The sequence below is a fragment of the Pholis gunnellus genome (genome assembly GCF_910591455.1).
Source record: "Pholis gunnellus genome assembly, chromosome: 7".
NCBI lineage: Eukaryota > Metazoa > Chordata > Actinopteri > Perciformes > Pholidae > Pholis > Pholis gunnellus.
The window spans coordinates 2,038,711-2,055,630 of NC_136533.1; the positions used below are offsets into that span (position 1 = coordinate 2,038,711).

The 16,920-nt window shown below is 45.8% G+C and overlaps 1 protein-coding gene across 1 annotated transcript in view; it reads right to left on the reverse strand.

The window, feature by feature from the left end:
• The window catches only part of cadps2 (Ca++-dependent secretion activator 2), a 152,883-nt gene that overhangs the window by 51,773 nt on the left and 84,190 nt on the right, over nucleotides 1-16,920 (reverse strand). The window contains exons 13-14 of the mRNA XM_079163449.1: nucleotides 12,470-12,657; nucleotides 3,440-3,541 (exon numbers count right to left, since the gene is read on the reverse strand). Of these exons, the coding sequence (XP_079019575.1) occupies nucleotides 3,440-3,541; nucleotides 12,470-12,657 (290 nt within the window). The remainder of the gene's footprint in view (nucleotides 1-3,439; nucleotides 3,542-12,469; nucleotides 12,658-16,920) is intronic.

Below are 16,920 nucleotides of genomic sequence, written 5' to 3' on the forward strand. Positions count from 1 at the left end.
CTCGTTACATGTTTTTGCCTGTTTTCTGAATTTGTTATGTCTTTCCTGTTTTAAGGCGAAATGCTTTTATTTTGAAGGCAGCTCTCAGAGTAATAACGGAAGTAGAAGCGCGAAGAGAGAGAGTAAAGTACGGAGAATATGACGGTTGAGAACGTATATTAACGGAACGGTATTAGTACCCCCCCGAAGAGGCACAAGGTTGGTTAATAACTAATAACTGTAATAACTAATAACTGTAACAACTAATAACTAATGACTGTAACAACTAACAACTGTAATAACTGTGTGTGTTTTTTAACTGACATAAGTAACGGCTCTATGTGTGTAGGCTATAGTAATGCCAACGGGAAGGAAATGCTAACACATATTTGTTGCTATGTGCTTTGTACACAGCTCTTACGTTGTTTGTGGGATTTATAAAGAAATTGCACAATCATCAGTCAAGTGTCGAACCATCTTTCGGAGGGATATGCTACAACTAGATTTAGCAACTTTTGTGGCTAGTGCTGCGAGCTACGTTTATTGGAGAACGGTTGGCAGTTTTTAGGTTGGATCATTTTTTAAATCTTGCGTACTCTTACTAGTTACTCAAGATTACCAACCCTAAATACCAGTGGGTAGAACACAGACGGCTACAGTATTTGTTTCCTGATTCAACAACGGCAGGACGTCAGTGATGACAGGAGAAACATCTCAACGCTGATAGGCTATCGCGCCACAGCGTCACGCGTTTTTTTTCGCAGAAGTTGAAAAATTTCAACTCATGCGTTTGGGGCGATTCGGCGCTTGACGCGAATTCTCGTTGCGGCGCCAGTGATTCACACCTGTACTCAGAGCTGTCCACTTGTGATCGGATCACCCAAGACGCATCTTAATCCCGGGCGAGAACATGGCCGATGACACTAACACAAGCTGCACACAGCGGCAGTTAGTGAAATAGTCACGAAAAACCGAAAGTTAGGTTGAGGCAACAAAACCACTCAGCTAAGTTAAGGAAAAATTGATTGGGCTTTTTAAAATAACCCTGAAAATAACTATGAACAGTTCAGGCAACAAAACCAACAGTGAGGTTCAGGCAACAAAACCAACAGTTAGGTTCAGGCAACAAAACCAACAGTGAGGTTCAGGCAACAAAACCAACAGTGAGGTTCAGGCAACACAACCAACAGTTAGGTTCAGGCAACAAAACCAACAGTGAGGTTCAGGCAACACAACCAACAGTGAGGTTCAGGCAACAAAACCAACAGTGAGGTTCAGGCAACACAACCAACAGTTAGGTTCAGGCAACAAAACCAACAGTGAGGTTCAGGCAACAAAACCAACAGTGAGGTTCAGGCAACACAACCAACAGTGAGGTTCAGGCAACAAAACCAACAGTGAGGTTCAGGCAACAAAACCAACAGTTAGGTTCAGGCAACAAAACCAACAGTGAGGTTCAGGCAACAAAACCAACAGTGAGGTTCAGGCAACACAACCAACAGTGAGGTTCAGGCAACACAACCAACAGTGAGGTTCAGGCAACAAAACCAACAGTGAGGTTCAGGCAACAAAACCAACAGTGAGGTTCAGGCAACAAAACCAACAGTTAGGTTCAGGCAACAAAACCAACAGTGAGGTTCAGGCAACACAACCAACAGTGAGGTTCAGGCAACAAAACCAACAGTGAGGTTCAGGCAACAAAACCAACAGTGAGGTTCAGGCAACAAAACCAACAGTTAGGTTCAGGCAACAAAACCAACAGTTAGGTTCAGGCAACAAAACCAACAGTTAGGTTCAGGCAACAAAACCAACAGTGAGGTTCAGGCAACAAAACCAACAGTGAGGTTCAGGCAACAAAACCAACAGTGAGGTTCAGGCAACAAAACCAACAGTGAGGTTCAGGCAACAAAACCAACAGTGAGGTTCAGGCAACAAAACCAACAGTTAGGTTCAGGCAACAAAACCAACAGTGAGGTTCAGGCAACAAAACCAACAGTGAGGTTCAGGCAACAAAACCACTATATCAAAACTACCATTAAACCATAACACAGTGTCGAACAGCAGTCTTCTGGTTGAAAGTCTTGTCTCAAGGACTCGTCCGCCTCCCCTCCCGCCCACCGATAGTCCTCTTTTTGGAGTCACTTGCTCTGACTGTTGCTTGGTCACGTGGATGCATTTCATTTATGTGAATAAGGATCCTAATTGATTTTCCATTGGCAAATATTTTCATCCTGAGCAGACAATTTGTGTCCATGTAAACAAAACCAACAGATTACATTTTGTGACTATTTCATGAACTGCCATGATACTCGGCTGCCAGTGGCTCTCTGTGTATCTTTAGTTGTGAGACTTGACTGTTGGTGGTAAAAACCAAAGGACGAATAATTACCAAACAGTGATGAGGTAATCTTTAGATAATCTGTGTGAAAGAATAATAATCGTTAGAGGCAGTAAAGACGAGCAGCTGGAGTTTAAACGTATAACCTTAAATGAATCTTTAGTGGCTGAGCTCGGCTTTAATCTAAACTAAACTCTTGTCTGGGGGACATTAGCATAATCCCAGCATTGTCCCAGCCATTGTTTACCAGCATTAGCCTCTTGTTAAGGTGAGTTAGTAATGACTCCCGCTGATCAGCCCCCCCCCCCCCCGCACACACACACACACACACTCGGCCCTGACCGGCCCCCCTCCTCTCCTCTCTGGGGCCAGATGGAGGGCCCCTCTCAGGCGTGAAGGATTTAAAGAGCCGGGCTTCAGGACAGTTAATGGCACAGGTCCATTCAGACGAGTGTTGCTCAAGGTCTCGGGGCTGCCGCTTTCACACCGCGCTCACAATGCGTTCACACGGCGGCGGCGGCGCTGAATAGCAGCACGCAGATGCAGGGAGGTCTCATCAGCCGCCGTCGACGCATGCCCTGCACCTGTTGTGTGCTGCTGATGGGGCTGAAAATACCCAGAATGCCTGGGTTCATTATGATGCAGTTAAAGGAGCATACCGCTGGCATTACATGTTTGGGTTTTTGTCAAATCACTTTACAGCACAGCATTCTGTAAAATGTGTTTTAGAGGTTAAGATGTAATTTTGCTACAGTTTCGTTTCCGCTATTAACTTCCATTCATTTAAATAAGAACCTATCATGAGATTCAAAACTTGAGTTGTGTGTCTATTACAGTCAATATTACATTATTGTTATGAGGTAAACAGTACATATGTATCAATCTGCATTTAAAGGGTCAGTTGATCCGAATTACAAACAAAACAAAACATATATAAACTATCTGCATGTATATAAACTATCTGCATGTATATAAACTATCTGCATGTATATAAACTATCTGCATGTATATAAACTATCTGCATGTATATATACACAATATTCATGGATATATAAACGATTTGCATGGATATATGAATGTTCAAGATGTGAGTTGTTTGTGATGCTGAGGAGGTGTTGGTACCTAAATTGTGTGATCTGGTTCTCCAGCAGAGACATGAGGCGACCCCTGATGGCCTCAAAGCTCTGCTTCTCGTCCACGGTCACCGTCCCCATCCCATCAGGCCTGAAGAGAGAAGAATCACACACACACACACACACACACACACACACACACACACACACAGGACCGTCAGCTGATCTTCATCTTTACATCTTTACTGGAGCACAGACCACTCGTCCTTTTTATTAGAGGAACAGAACAGCACCGGTTACATAATGCATTATATTACCCTCCTATTTGTTTCCCCTCAACACATCTTGGCAGCTGATGTGTTCACAATACAACATTTCACAGGTGCACATTTTCATAGGCCCACACATCTAGAACACGTTAAATGATTCAGAAACGCACTACGATCTCTTCAAGTACGACAAGAAAAGTTCCCATTTCAAGTAGAACTTTTTCAGAGAACCAGCAAAGTTTCATCTTTGCTATACCGAATAGAGGTGAAGCCCCGCCCCTTCCTGTGGAGCAACATGGAAATATATTTTGGAAAAAGATTTGCACGGTGGTCAACGGCGAGAGACAAATAATTAGTTTGATCCCATTTGAATTACTCATATGATGTTTGTCTATTAAAAACTATTTTCCTCGTCAATAAAGTCAAAGTTTGGTGTAAAGCTGTTTAAGTATAAGACTTTGACAATAACTACAAAGACGACACACGAAAGCGGTGTAAGGCAGCGGTCCTCAACCACCGGGCCGTGGACCGGGTCCGGTACCGGGCCGCACAGAAAGAATAAATATTATATTATTTCCGTTTTATTGATTATCAGAGTCTGAAAGAAGTTTTATTTTTAAAAATTTGCGGATTCTCTCCCAATTTCATCCGCCTGTGGCTCGTGACATGTCAAGACGCTCGTCTTGGTCACGTGATACGTTACCTCAAAAATTAAGCCCAGAAACTAGCGGAAATGAGTAAAAACCTGCTGGAGAGCTTCTTTGCAAAGAGGGAAAGGCCGCCAAGGAGACAGAAGAAGAGCCGACAACTTCCAAGAAAATGAAAGCTTCATTTAACAGACGATATCAGGACTCTAATTAAATATCAGGAGTAATTCTGACGCTCTGCAGAATATGTGGCGACAGGAAGCTGCTGGAGATTGTAAATGACGGTGGCCTTAAAAGTCTGTTTGAGACAACAACTCTGCTGGTGTTAAGGATTAAAATCCAGGCTGAAGATCGTGAGATCACCACTAAAGCACTGAAAACCCTGCTTCCATTTCAAACATCCTCTTTGTGAAGCGGGATGTTCTGCAGTGACGGCAATCAAAACTAACCGCAGTAGACTGGACATGAGGAACACACTTCGGGTGTCATTGTCTCCCATTAACCCAGATGGGACCGTCTCGTTGCAGAGAAACCAGCTCAGGGCTCCCACTGAATCAGCGTTATTGTGAGTTGTATCTATTTATGCATTTTATATTTGTTTTCATGTCGATCGTATCATTTTACAGCAAACCGGTCCGTGAAAATATTGTCTTAGATCAAACCGGTCCGTGGTGCAAAAAAGGTCGGGGACCGCTGGTCTCTCTGAAGGTTCGGTGCCCGTGTGTTTCCTCCTCACATCAACAACAATGAGCATCGCTGGTTCTTTGGCAGCTGATGAAGAGTCGCTGGATAAAACATACATGAGACAACGTTACATGTGTGTGTGGAACACAGCTCAGCTAGCTAGCTAGCCGAGGTAACGGCCATGTTGGTGTCGGTGACGCACATTGGGTTCAAAACGTCATTCCACAAACCAACGAGGTGAAATAAGAAATAACAAAAGAAAAAAGAACAAAACGTCTTAGAAGAACCGCTCCAGCTGCTTCTCTGTCTTCGGTTTTTCTCTTTCTCGCTCTGACAACTTGCTTGTTTTCACCAAACTAACCGATGAAGCAGCCAAACTATCCACGCTGACCTCAAAGTCAACCAATCAAACGGAGCGCTGCTCGGGCTCTTCTTCCTCCTCCACTACTCATACGGCCGGCAGGAGGAGAGTCCACAAAGAAGAAAACTGTTAGCTGAGCGCTTCATTAATGTTTGTAAAGCTTTCATTCCCTTCTTGCCTTCGTCTGAATAGGCACTCTGGCAAAAAAAAAAAAAAAAAGGGGAAAAAATGCAATCAGTACCCAGAGCGACCAGCCTTGACTTTCTGTGCTTTTGTCTGTGCGGCTGAAAGAGAAAAGCACCCTCTCCAAACGGCACTCGCAGTCGCTGGAGGGAAGAAGCGAGGAGGTTGTCTGTTAATGAGTTGTTGTCTTATAAAAGCCTTTCGCTGGTTCGGGCCCTAACCAACCGCACCTCGAGTACCAACGCCGAGCTCCTCGCGGCGTGCTCCCGACTCTCCACGGTCTCAGGTTTAAATAGAAGCAGCACAGAGTCTCTGCAGAGAGGGGAGTCAGGTGAGAGGAGGATACTGATTCATCTCCTGTCGATTACCGTTATTAAAATCATCACCAGACTTCACCGGGAAGGTGAACTGCTGAGAGTAGAACATATCATTTTACAAGATAATTCAGACCGAGACACATGAGCGAACAAAGGAGCCTAATCATTAAAATAAATAAAACCAAACACATTTATGTAAATGTATGTGTCAAGTAATCCAGATAGGAGGAAAATAAAAAATGATAGAATAGAAAATATAATGAAAAGTAGAGGGAATAAAACAAAAGGAGTGAAATGAAATGAATTAAATAAACAAAACATGGTAAATAATAAAAATGACATCTGGTATGTTACATCAAATGAAATAGAATACAATTTAATTAAATCTAATATTAAATAAAAATATATTAATACATAGAAAAAATACCAACCAAGACAGCAAAATGACTTTAAGTATATTTAAGAATAGTACATTAAATTAAATGAAGTAAAACAAAATGCTAGAAGCTCAAAGATAAATAAATACATTTAACTCAAATGTTATAAAACAACAAACACAGCTTTTGAGTATTTCCTCCGAACAGGTTGGGGTTTGGGGGGGTGGAGGTTGTGGAGGAGGACAACAGGATGTGGTCGTGTATTGTGTGAGAACATCAGCGCCTCTCTTCAGCTCCACTCTACTCCATTTGTTCTGTAATGAGAGGCAGCTTTCTCTGCACAACGGCACTTGTTAGCACAACTTCTAAACCCCGTTGTTCCCCAAATCTGTCAATTCATTGCCACCCCCCCCCCCCCCCCCCCCCCCCCCCCCCCCCCCCCCCCCCCCACCCTCATTACAAACCCCCTCCACTTCCCACAACCTCTATTTAACAAGCACCAGTTTATCCTGAGGGAACATAAAGAGTCGTTGGGAGGAGCGTGTGTCCTCACTCATGAAATGGCAAGAAAAGCTTGCTTTCATGTTGAAGCAGCCGAGGGCCTCGCTGCTCTCTGGGCCCCTCCGTGGACAAATTAAGACCCCGGGACTGTGGTCACAGCCAGGTCTTCAGTGGACCAATGGACGGATGAGTGTAGAGACGGACGTAGAGACGGACGTAGAGTTGGGAGAGACGGACGGATGTAGAGACGGACGGATGTAGAGACAGATGTAGAGACGGACGTAGAGACGGACGGATGTAGAGACGGACGGATGTAGAGACGGACGTAGAGACGGACGGATGTAGAGATGGACGTAGAGACGGACGGATGTAGAGACGGACGTAGAGACGGACGGATGTAGAGACGGACGTAGAGACGGACGGATGTAGAGACGGACGTAGAGACGGACGGATGTAGAGACGGACGGATGTAGAGACGGACGTAGAGACGGACGGATGTAGAGATGGACGTAGAGACGGACGGATGTAGAGACAGATGTAGAGACGGACGGATGTAGAGACGGACGGATGTAGAGACAGATGTAGAGACGGACGTAGAGACGGACGGATGTAGAGACGGACGTAGAGACGGACGGATGTAGAGATGGACGGATGTAGAGATGGACGTAGAGACGGACGGATGTAGAGACAGATGTAGAGACGGACAGATGTAGAGACGGACGTAGAGACGGACGGATGTAGAGACGGACGGATGTAGAGACGGACGGATGTAGAGACAGATGTAGAGACGGACAGATGTAGAGACGGACGTAGAGACGGACGGATGTAGAGACGGACGGATGTAGAGACAGATGTAGAGACGGACAGATGTAGAGACGGACGTAGAGACGGACGGATGTAGAGATGGACGTAGAGAGGGACGGATGTAGAGACGGACGGATGTAGAGACAGATGTAGAGACGGACAGATGTAGAGACGGACGTAGAGACGGACGGATGTAGAGACGGACGTAGAGACGGACGGATGTAGAGACGGATGTAGAGACGGACAGATGTAGAGACGGACGTAGAGACGGACGGATGTAGAGACGGACGGATGTAGAGATGGACGTAGAGACGGACGGACGTAGAGACGGACGGATGTAGAGACGGACGTAGAGTTGGGAGAGACGGACGTAGAGACGGATGTAGAGACGGACGTAGAGACGGACGGCCTGAGGCTCGATGCCAGCTGTCCTGTAATCTGAGCAGCTCATTGTCTTTAAACGATCAGTTTCGTGTGCAGCCACAGCGATGGTGGCAGGAAATACAACTGACTGATCAGTTCTGCAGCTCTCATGTTACACTGACTGTGGGTTTGGTGGGAAAGGGAGGAGATAAAAAGAGAAACAGCGACTCAAACGATGAATCGATTATCAAAACAATAAAAAATCATGAAATAATTGATTCAGCTCAAAAATTGACCTAAAGTGCTGACACAGATTTTTAATGAAGCCGTTATTCTCCTCTCCACCCGTCTCAAAGATTACGCTTTCATTAAATAGAAGACCCCCCCCCCCCCCCCCCCCCCCCTCCTGACTTGACTTCAGTTTCGTTTGAAAAATAAAGACTCATCAAAAACAAAGACTTTAATGCACAAACAAAATCACCTTAAAAATGTACCCGACACTATTGAGAGTTGAACCCTGTGACGTGAGTCAAATGGCTCTAAAGATTACAGGAGTTTGCCCGTGTAATTACATGATTCTAGTGGATTTGACCTCAGACTGTTGCTTTATCCAAAAAGAGAAAAGAAGGCGTCACTAATTCACCAACTCTTTTTTTATCATTAATGAGAATCAGATGACAAACAGCTGACTGTGTCAGAAGCAGCTTTTCTTGCACTTTTTGCTGCATTTCATTTCTATTTCAGCAAGAAGAAGAAATGAACAACAGCAGCACAGAAACATGGAGGTGAAGACGGCTACTCAAATCAATTCTCTGTGATGGAAGCTGCCATATTTATCTCTGGTCATCATTGTGAGCTCAACCCCCCCCCAAAAAAACTCACTCACACCCTCCACTTCCTCTGAATCGAATTACGGCAGAAGACAAATCGGACGAGAAAATAGTTGGCAGGGAGCCCAACGCCAAAACGCAGCGTAAAAAAAAGAAAGAAGAGGAAACCCAACCCGGTGTGGCGTTTGGTTGGGCGGCTCTCCCTCACCGTGCCGTTAAACACGGTCAGATGTGCGCTCATGCTCGGCCTCACGCGGGGGAGCGGGGAGCGATGCGACAGCTTGTCGGGGTTCAGACACATTGTTGCTGCTAAATGAAGCGAGCGCGTTGGAGGCGAGGCTGCTGTCAGCGCCGCTCCGGGGCCGAGGGCGGGGTGGGTGGTGGTGGTGGGGGGGGGGGGGGGGGGGGGGGGGGGGGGGGGCAGACTCAGGTTTGTGTGTTTACAGTCGATGTGGCTCAAGTGTAAACGATCAGCACCATATCCACCAAACCCCCTCCAGCTGTCTGGTTCTGATGACCGTTGACAGGAGTCGTGGTGGGTGGAGCTCGCCGAGCGGCTGGGGTTAGGGTACCGGTGGAGCGGACGCCACTTCACCTTAAGAGGTGTGGAAAGGAGATTAAGCTGAGTGGCAGGTGATCGTGTGTGTCACCTTCCTCCTTCTTTCCCCATCACCCCGAAGGGTTGGGGGAGGTAAAAGCTCCCGTCACATCCCGTGTCAGCGTGGCGTAGACGGCTCGGCCGAGGAGAAGATCGGACGCGACAGGTGACCAACCCCACCAACCCCCCCGGCTCTGGTAATGCTCCTTTAACCCTGATCCCAGTTCAAACGCACCCGTCTCATCAGACCCACACAGACCAGTACGAGCTTAAGCGTCACGGCTGCTTCACCTGGAGGTTTGATTGTTCCATCACATCCTGCGGCATGAAGTACTGAGTGATGATCACAGCCTTAATAGACTCGTACTTATTTCAAATGTCTCGCGTCCAGATGAACGCAAACAACAGAATTCACCTCTGTTTACATTTCAGTGTCCTTAACTCAGGGGACACTGGCTCTCTGATGGAGGAGATCAGACTCCAGGCTCTGTGTTTACATCAGTCAAAATGCACAACTTCTTCTTGGTTTTGTCATGTTTTTCTTGTGTCAAATGGGCAACAACTGCATGTCATTGAGCGACCCTGTTAATGACAAATCATACTTGAATCCTTGAATAGAGCAGGAGAGAGAATGCTACAGAATTCACTATTCAGAAAATACAGATACAAAATAAAGATAAGACTTCTAAACTACCACGGAAACACAACGCAAACTTATTTTCAATCGGCTGTAAAATGTTGATAAAACATCTCTAACCAATATTTGAATGGTCCCGTTTAAGAACGCTAGTTGCAAGAATACATTTTGGCTTTTAACTTTTCTGCAAACCAAAAACACGTTTCTACGTCGGCCTGTGTTTTCATCCTCGCTATGTTTCCACCACTCTTGACGCTTTCGCCGTTGCGATACTACATTCTCAGAAACATTTAGATTTTGGCAACAAAAGTACTTCAGTTTAGTAAAAGATCACAGTTTGGGTTAAAAGAAGTGCTTTTAGTTGTAATAAGTGTCTCCCGGGTCGACCGCCTCTTTGATTACATCTGTGAAATACCAGCGTGATACGGGAGAACAAACGTTCCCGAAACATACCCGACGATGCAGCTTCCTTGTACGGGAACGTCATTTTTAGGAAACCCGGCTCCTTGAAAGCCATTCATTTGGAAATGTGACGCGGCTGCAACCAAAATGAATGAACGGGGTCGTAACAGCTGTTCATTTATAAGCTGTTCCAACTTTAAACTCCACGACAAGAAAAGTAGCCTCAGCTCCGATCGCTCAGACAGAGGAGCCCACGAAGGAGTCGAAGCACATCGAGCACAAGTGGAGCTAAAAGGATTTAGAATTTAAAAAATGAAACCGTTTTCTCTCATCACACAAAGATTTAGGTGTTAAATGACAAAAATACCGAAAATGATGAAATAACAGAACTTGGATCACAAAGGATTAAAAGTCCGGCAAACTTTGACAAAGCTGCATCACCTGTGGGAGGCGTTCCAACGTTTCTCTGGTTTAATGAATGAACAGGCGGACACATGTACGTATGCATCGCCGTGAAGTACGAGTGAAGTGCTCTGCTGTTGATCGCTCTTTGTCCCCTCTGCCTCCCGACGTAGTTCCGTCTCTTCGAGCAGCCCTCCGGGGGAACTTGAGTTCTGTAATTACGCTTTTTGTTTTTTAAACCTCCGAGGCTGCCAGCCATCCAAAAAACCTCTTTTTTTTCTCCATCCACACCCACTCAGGCAGCTCCGGGAGCCCTGAATGGGCATCAATTATTCAAATTAGAGCTCCAACTGACAAAAAGCCAATTCCAGTAACCCCCCCCCCCCCCCACACACACACACACTCCATTTTATAACTGCCGATTTGCTAAGAGAAGCTAATCATTACTCTTTCTAATTGACTAAATGAGTCGACAAAGATAGAAAGCACAGATATCGGTAATTACCAGCCGGGGAGTCAAGCCGGGGCTGCTGGGAGTGAAGTGGAGAACTGAACTGCTGGAGTGACGCCGATGCCAACAAGTGGCTAAAAGACACCGCTGCTGCTCATATCTGGGCGGCTCGCTCGTCAGCGGGAAGCTGGAGGTGCCCAGAGCTCAACCCCGCTTATAATCTGAGCAGATATTTCTTCACATTTTGGCAAATTGGCCCCAATAAGAGCATGAAAGGATTAAATATTCACAGTTCCAGGATGAACAGACGCTGGATCAAAACTTTAAAACGTGACGATTCTCTTGAGCTGTTTTTCTAGGATTTATGAGCAGATTTACGGACGTTTTATTCACGATGAACATCAAGATGTAATGATTTCCCCGGAACGCGTTCGATCATAAGTATTGTGACGCCTCCGGAGTGTTTACTGCCATCTCGTCCAGTCCACGATTGAGAGAATGTGCAGAAGCGAAAATCCTCAATCGTTACCGTGAATATCTCCGAACGGATCTGAAAACTAAATTCAGCGTGAAACTTTATTCTTGCCTTCACGACTACGCGCCACAAACGGAGTCTGAAAGTGTGCGGAGGTTCGGACATCTTGGATTCAGCCTCTCTCTGTGTGTGTGTGTGTGTGTGTGTGTGTGTGTGTGGCTGAGAAAAAGAGCATCTGTGCTCAGTGAGGATGTACAGACGGAAATGAAAAGGTGAAATTACAGTCTGCTCCGTTAGTTGTTGCACCTTATTCGATTTAAAGAGGATACATCTCCGCATGCTATTTTGTTCTGAGGACGTACTGCTCGGGGGTTCACAGGGTTTTAAGGTCCACGGTGAGAAAAGCGAAATTCTTGAAACATTTTCGATGATGTCATGACTACGACATGCAGCATGAGGAAGTGCCCACTGCTTTAATTGTCCTCCTTAATGATCTTTGGTTTAGCAAAATAAAAGCCTTCTATTAGAGTACGACCAACAGACGTTCTACACAATATTATTCATTATTCTATTTTGGAGAATATTCTCCCTTTTTTTCTCCCAATTTTCGATGTCTTCTTCCGTGCAGGAGTCAATCCCTCGCTGGCTCCCCAGCCACATAAATGAACAACGTCTTCCATCGGCCCGGCTACAGGGAGTCCGGGTCTCTGCAGGGTTGGACGGCTGTCCTAACAGTGAGCTCCGCTGGGATTTCTCGGGGACCGAGTCGGCGTCGTACCTGTTTCCGTGGACGTGGGAGGCGCAGAAGGCGTAGCTGTAGTGCAGCAGCGTCGGGTCCACCAGCGCGTTGTTCTCCGAGTAATCCATCAGATCCTTCAGGTAGCTCAGGTGACGGTGGCAGCCTCGAACGCCGTACCGGGCGCAGTACTCGTCCAGGACGAACACCTGACCGGGACTGAACCAACCCTGAAGGCAAAAAAAACACAAAAACATACAATTTATACGTTCATACGGAAGACACAAAACCACCACTTCTACACATGTTTGGCTCTTTCATATTGTGCACATTTTATGGTCTTTTTATTCTAAACTATATTTTGTAGTTCTTGCTTTTCTGTTTCTGTTCTCTTACGATGCTCATTGCTGCGCACCGAACCCCAGAGCAAACTCCTCGTCTGTGAAAACCTTCATGGGGATTGAACCGGATTCTGGTTCTAAGGATTACTCAGACACCATCACATCATCAGATAGCTGTAGAGAGTGGGACCGCTGAAACCAGGACTCCTGACTCACAGCTTCCCGTCACCATGGGGAGACCTTTTGACTCCACAAAACTCACACATACAAAAAAAAAAAAAGCTCGCTACTTTACACACAATCAACTGCAGGAGAGTAAAGGTTAACCCTGCAGCGTAGAGACGTAGAGAACGCTGTGGATCATCCTGAGATCTTCATTAGCTCGTTCATCTTGCACGTAATCACCAAATTAGGCATGAAACCTACAACGCTAATTAAGATTCCTCACGGAGGAGCATTAACAAATTAGCACCTCCACCGAGCTGACGGCACACACACACACACACACACACAGCCATGACTTTCCGCCCGGCGACAGGCGACCCAGAGGAGACGAGCTGCTTAGAAACGGTTTGGTTTTACCTTCAGAGCGGCTTCTCTTTCTCTTGGACATTGTCTGCCGTTTGAAAGATGAAAGCGACGGTTTATCTGGTAAAATGACACCGAGTTCATATTTCATTGAAATTATTTTACGCACCAGACATCATATAGTTTAAAATGTGAGCACGTGAATTGTAAAGTGAAGGTTCTTCTTTATTCTAATGTCACGTTTCTGCTTTCTTTTTAGTGCAGTAAGAAAAGAAAAAGAAAAGTGTTGACTTGATATTTTAATTTTTGTTTCCACCTGAAACATTTCAAGTCTATTTTAAATCAAACAGCGTTGGAGCCGCGACATTCAGCATTTTTATGGTGATTGGACTCGTTATTTATTTTAAACAGACAGACGCCTGTTAGTATCTGACTGGTTACAGGTCAGAGTAACAGCTGCTCGTAATGTTCCCGTCAGTGATATTAGTTACTGGATGTAAGTTGTATGAGAGCTGGAAGGGCTCCTGGACGCAGGTGAAAGATGTGACACCGGACCAGATTATCATAGTTTACTAGATGAAGGAACGGCAGCGAGGATACGTTTCATTCAGACCTCTCACTGTTCAGATAAGGCTAAGAATTGGCCGTAAACAGAAAAACATATCGATTGATCCCTAAACTGCGTCTTGACTCTGATTCTTTTTTGTTATTCACATTTAAGGATTCACATGAAAAAATAAATAAATGTTTTCGGGCCTTTGAAAGAAGAAGAATTAAAACAAAAAAGGCATAAAAATGTTGAGGCTGTATCTCTGCTGGCTTTTATATTCGTAGTTGAAGATGTGGTTCAGGTTGGATGTAGATCTGGTTTAGTTTCTGCAGGTTTAACTGTTAAATATCGTTTGAGGACTTGAGTTATTTCCAGTATATTACTTGGACTCTCAGACATGCTGCTTCCTGTCGGGGTTAACTGGACCTGGCACACATCTCCTCTGCAGGCCATTTAGTGTCCCCCCCCCCCCCTCCCCTCCAGTTTGTTTGTCGTCTTCTTCAGTTTCTTTCTTTCATTTTTCTCTCCGTCTGTGAGCTCGAGCTATTAATATCACACCACGGGGAGAGAGAGAGAGAGAGAGAGAGAGAGAGAGGCCCGTCGACGGGCGCGAAGCGACAAGATGTTCCTCCGTGACAAACAGATGGCGAACTCCAGTCTTGGCGCTGACCGCTCAATTAGCGGCTAACGAGCCGACTGCCTCGTTAGAGCCTCGTCGGCACGTCTCCGAGTCCGCCGCCTCCCCGAGAGGAACGACATGACCCCCCCCCCCCAAAAAAAATGTAAGTGAAAGCAGCGTGAGGCTTGACGCTTCGCTGCAGACGCCTGACAGGACTTCTTTTGGCCCATGAAAACATCTTCTGGTCCAACATTTCTCATGACCCCCCAACAGTCAGAGATTTGTCACTTTGTCTTGAATAATTACACAGAAATACATGTTCTGGTTTTAGGGGCACGGAGGCAAACGCAAAACATCCTGCACACTAAATGTTGAGGTCATTTAGTTTAGTTTGTTTCCTCCACCAGAGAGCACACGTTTACTTTTATACTTTAAAATGATTTACTTCAGAGATTAAAGGGATTTAACTTCCTTCCCCTCGGCAGCAGCGGTTCATCTCTCCGCGCCTCTCTTCTTCTTCTTCTTCTTCTTCTTCTTCTGCAGTTTTCTCTAATTAACACAAACGTAACCGAAGCTTGAACATTCAAAGGAGCGAGAGCCTGCAGCATGCATTGATCCGCGTTCTTCTCTTAGAGTGTATGAACGGTGGAGCGCCTTTAAAAGTCAAAAGTGGAGACCAAGACGTCAACATTGAAGGGGACCGAAGTGGGTCAGGGTTACGTCACGGTTGTGTGGATTAAAGAAACGTGGAGAGGTAAACATGTTATCCAGTTCAGCGCTCATTCTGCATGATCCTTTTCCTTCGGGGGGGGGGGGGGGGGGGGGGGGTCCTGGGACAAAGACAAGCTGCTGATAATCGAACTCCTCAGCTGACCATCAAGATGTGTTCAATCACACAGAAGAGAAAATAAACACATCATATATATCTGAACGCTTCACTCGGTGTGAACAACATCTAGTTTAACGAGTTCTCGGTTTCAAGGTAGAATTTTACAGGAAATGGAAGAAAAAAATAACTGTTGAATGTACAAACATTCAGCTGCCACAACACACCAACATCCTCCAACATCCAACATCCAGTGATGTGCACCGGAGGAATGTCTGCTTTCAGCTCTGGTTCGGTCTCTAAATGACGACATGTGATGTAAAAGTTCCTCCAGTCTGAGAACGCACACATTCTCAGGAGTTTCAGGAGCAAAAAATAAATAAAAGAGAAAATATTCCACTTAATTCATCCGGTGGACGCAAAAAAACAAAAAAGCTCTAATGGATGATCGTGTTGCTGAGATCAGTACTGCACGAGAAAATGAAACACAATCTATTACTAAACCTCACCAAGTAGTTCTGTTGCCTGAACCGAAGTTACTCATTCCCAAAGACTGGTTCAGACTGTTTATAAGAAGAGACGAACATTCTGTTTGTTCATCTGATGAGAGGAGAAGAGCAGACGGAGACGAGGCCGTTTACTCCACCGAGAGGATTCAACATGTGTATCGAAGGAAAGACGTTTGGGAAACACGACCCAGAGTGACACCAAGAGGAAGCCCGTTGGTTAAAAAGTGAGATCCGTATGAGACGAGTGTGGACATTAGGAGAGGTCGTATAAATGTTGGTTCAGATGAAACGTCAGCGTCGTGAGGTATAAAGACGGCTTTACTTTTTCTCCCTTCAGGGGAAAGTAAGTTCTGAGTCCTGTAATGTGGTTTGAAGCGGTTTCCTTTCCCCAGTGTTACCACCTACATGGACCATTTCAGCTGGAACTCACGGGTCCACCAGCAGCTCCACTGGGGGGGTTCAACCCCTCAACCATCAGTGGGAACCACCCTGATCCCGTCAGCAGGACTCTGGGCCCCAGCTACAAACCAAATTTCTGCCTAATTACTGTTGTTGTTGTTGGGTTCAACTCTTTGTGAATAAAATATGACCCCGTCCATGACATGAATCCAAGCCACTTCTCAACAGATGTCCCCCCCCCAACGCCGAGGCACTGGCCTTTTTCTCAGAGCGTTTCGGTGAAAAGGGGGCTCGGGCTGGAAACACAAAGCCCTCCAGTTTTCACAAAAGGCCGAGCGGAGAGGAGCTGGAGGGGCGGCGTGAATGGATCGGTCTAATTGCAGAGCTGGGAAAAAAAAAAAAAGAGTCCTGGTGAGGCAGGTAGAGAAATGAAAGGAGGCACAGATGTCACTCCGGTCGGACATCTCCTCATTCTGGGAACCCGACGCGACACCATGCCAGCGTGAGCAGACTCATCCAGGTCCGTCCGGAGTTAAAGGGCCCCGTCTACACCTTTATTTAAATGATTATTTTCCTCTACGTTTTAAAATAAAATCATCTCCGTCCACGCCGGAACACAAAAGCGACTAGATTTGACCCGCGTGGACGGACGAGGAGGCGGAGTTGCTGCTTAGCGGCACTTTGCAATATAATGAGACGAAAACACAAGAAAAGGTTAATT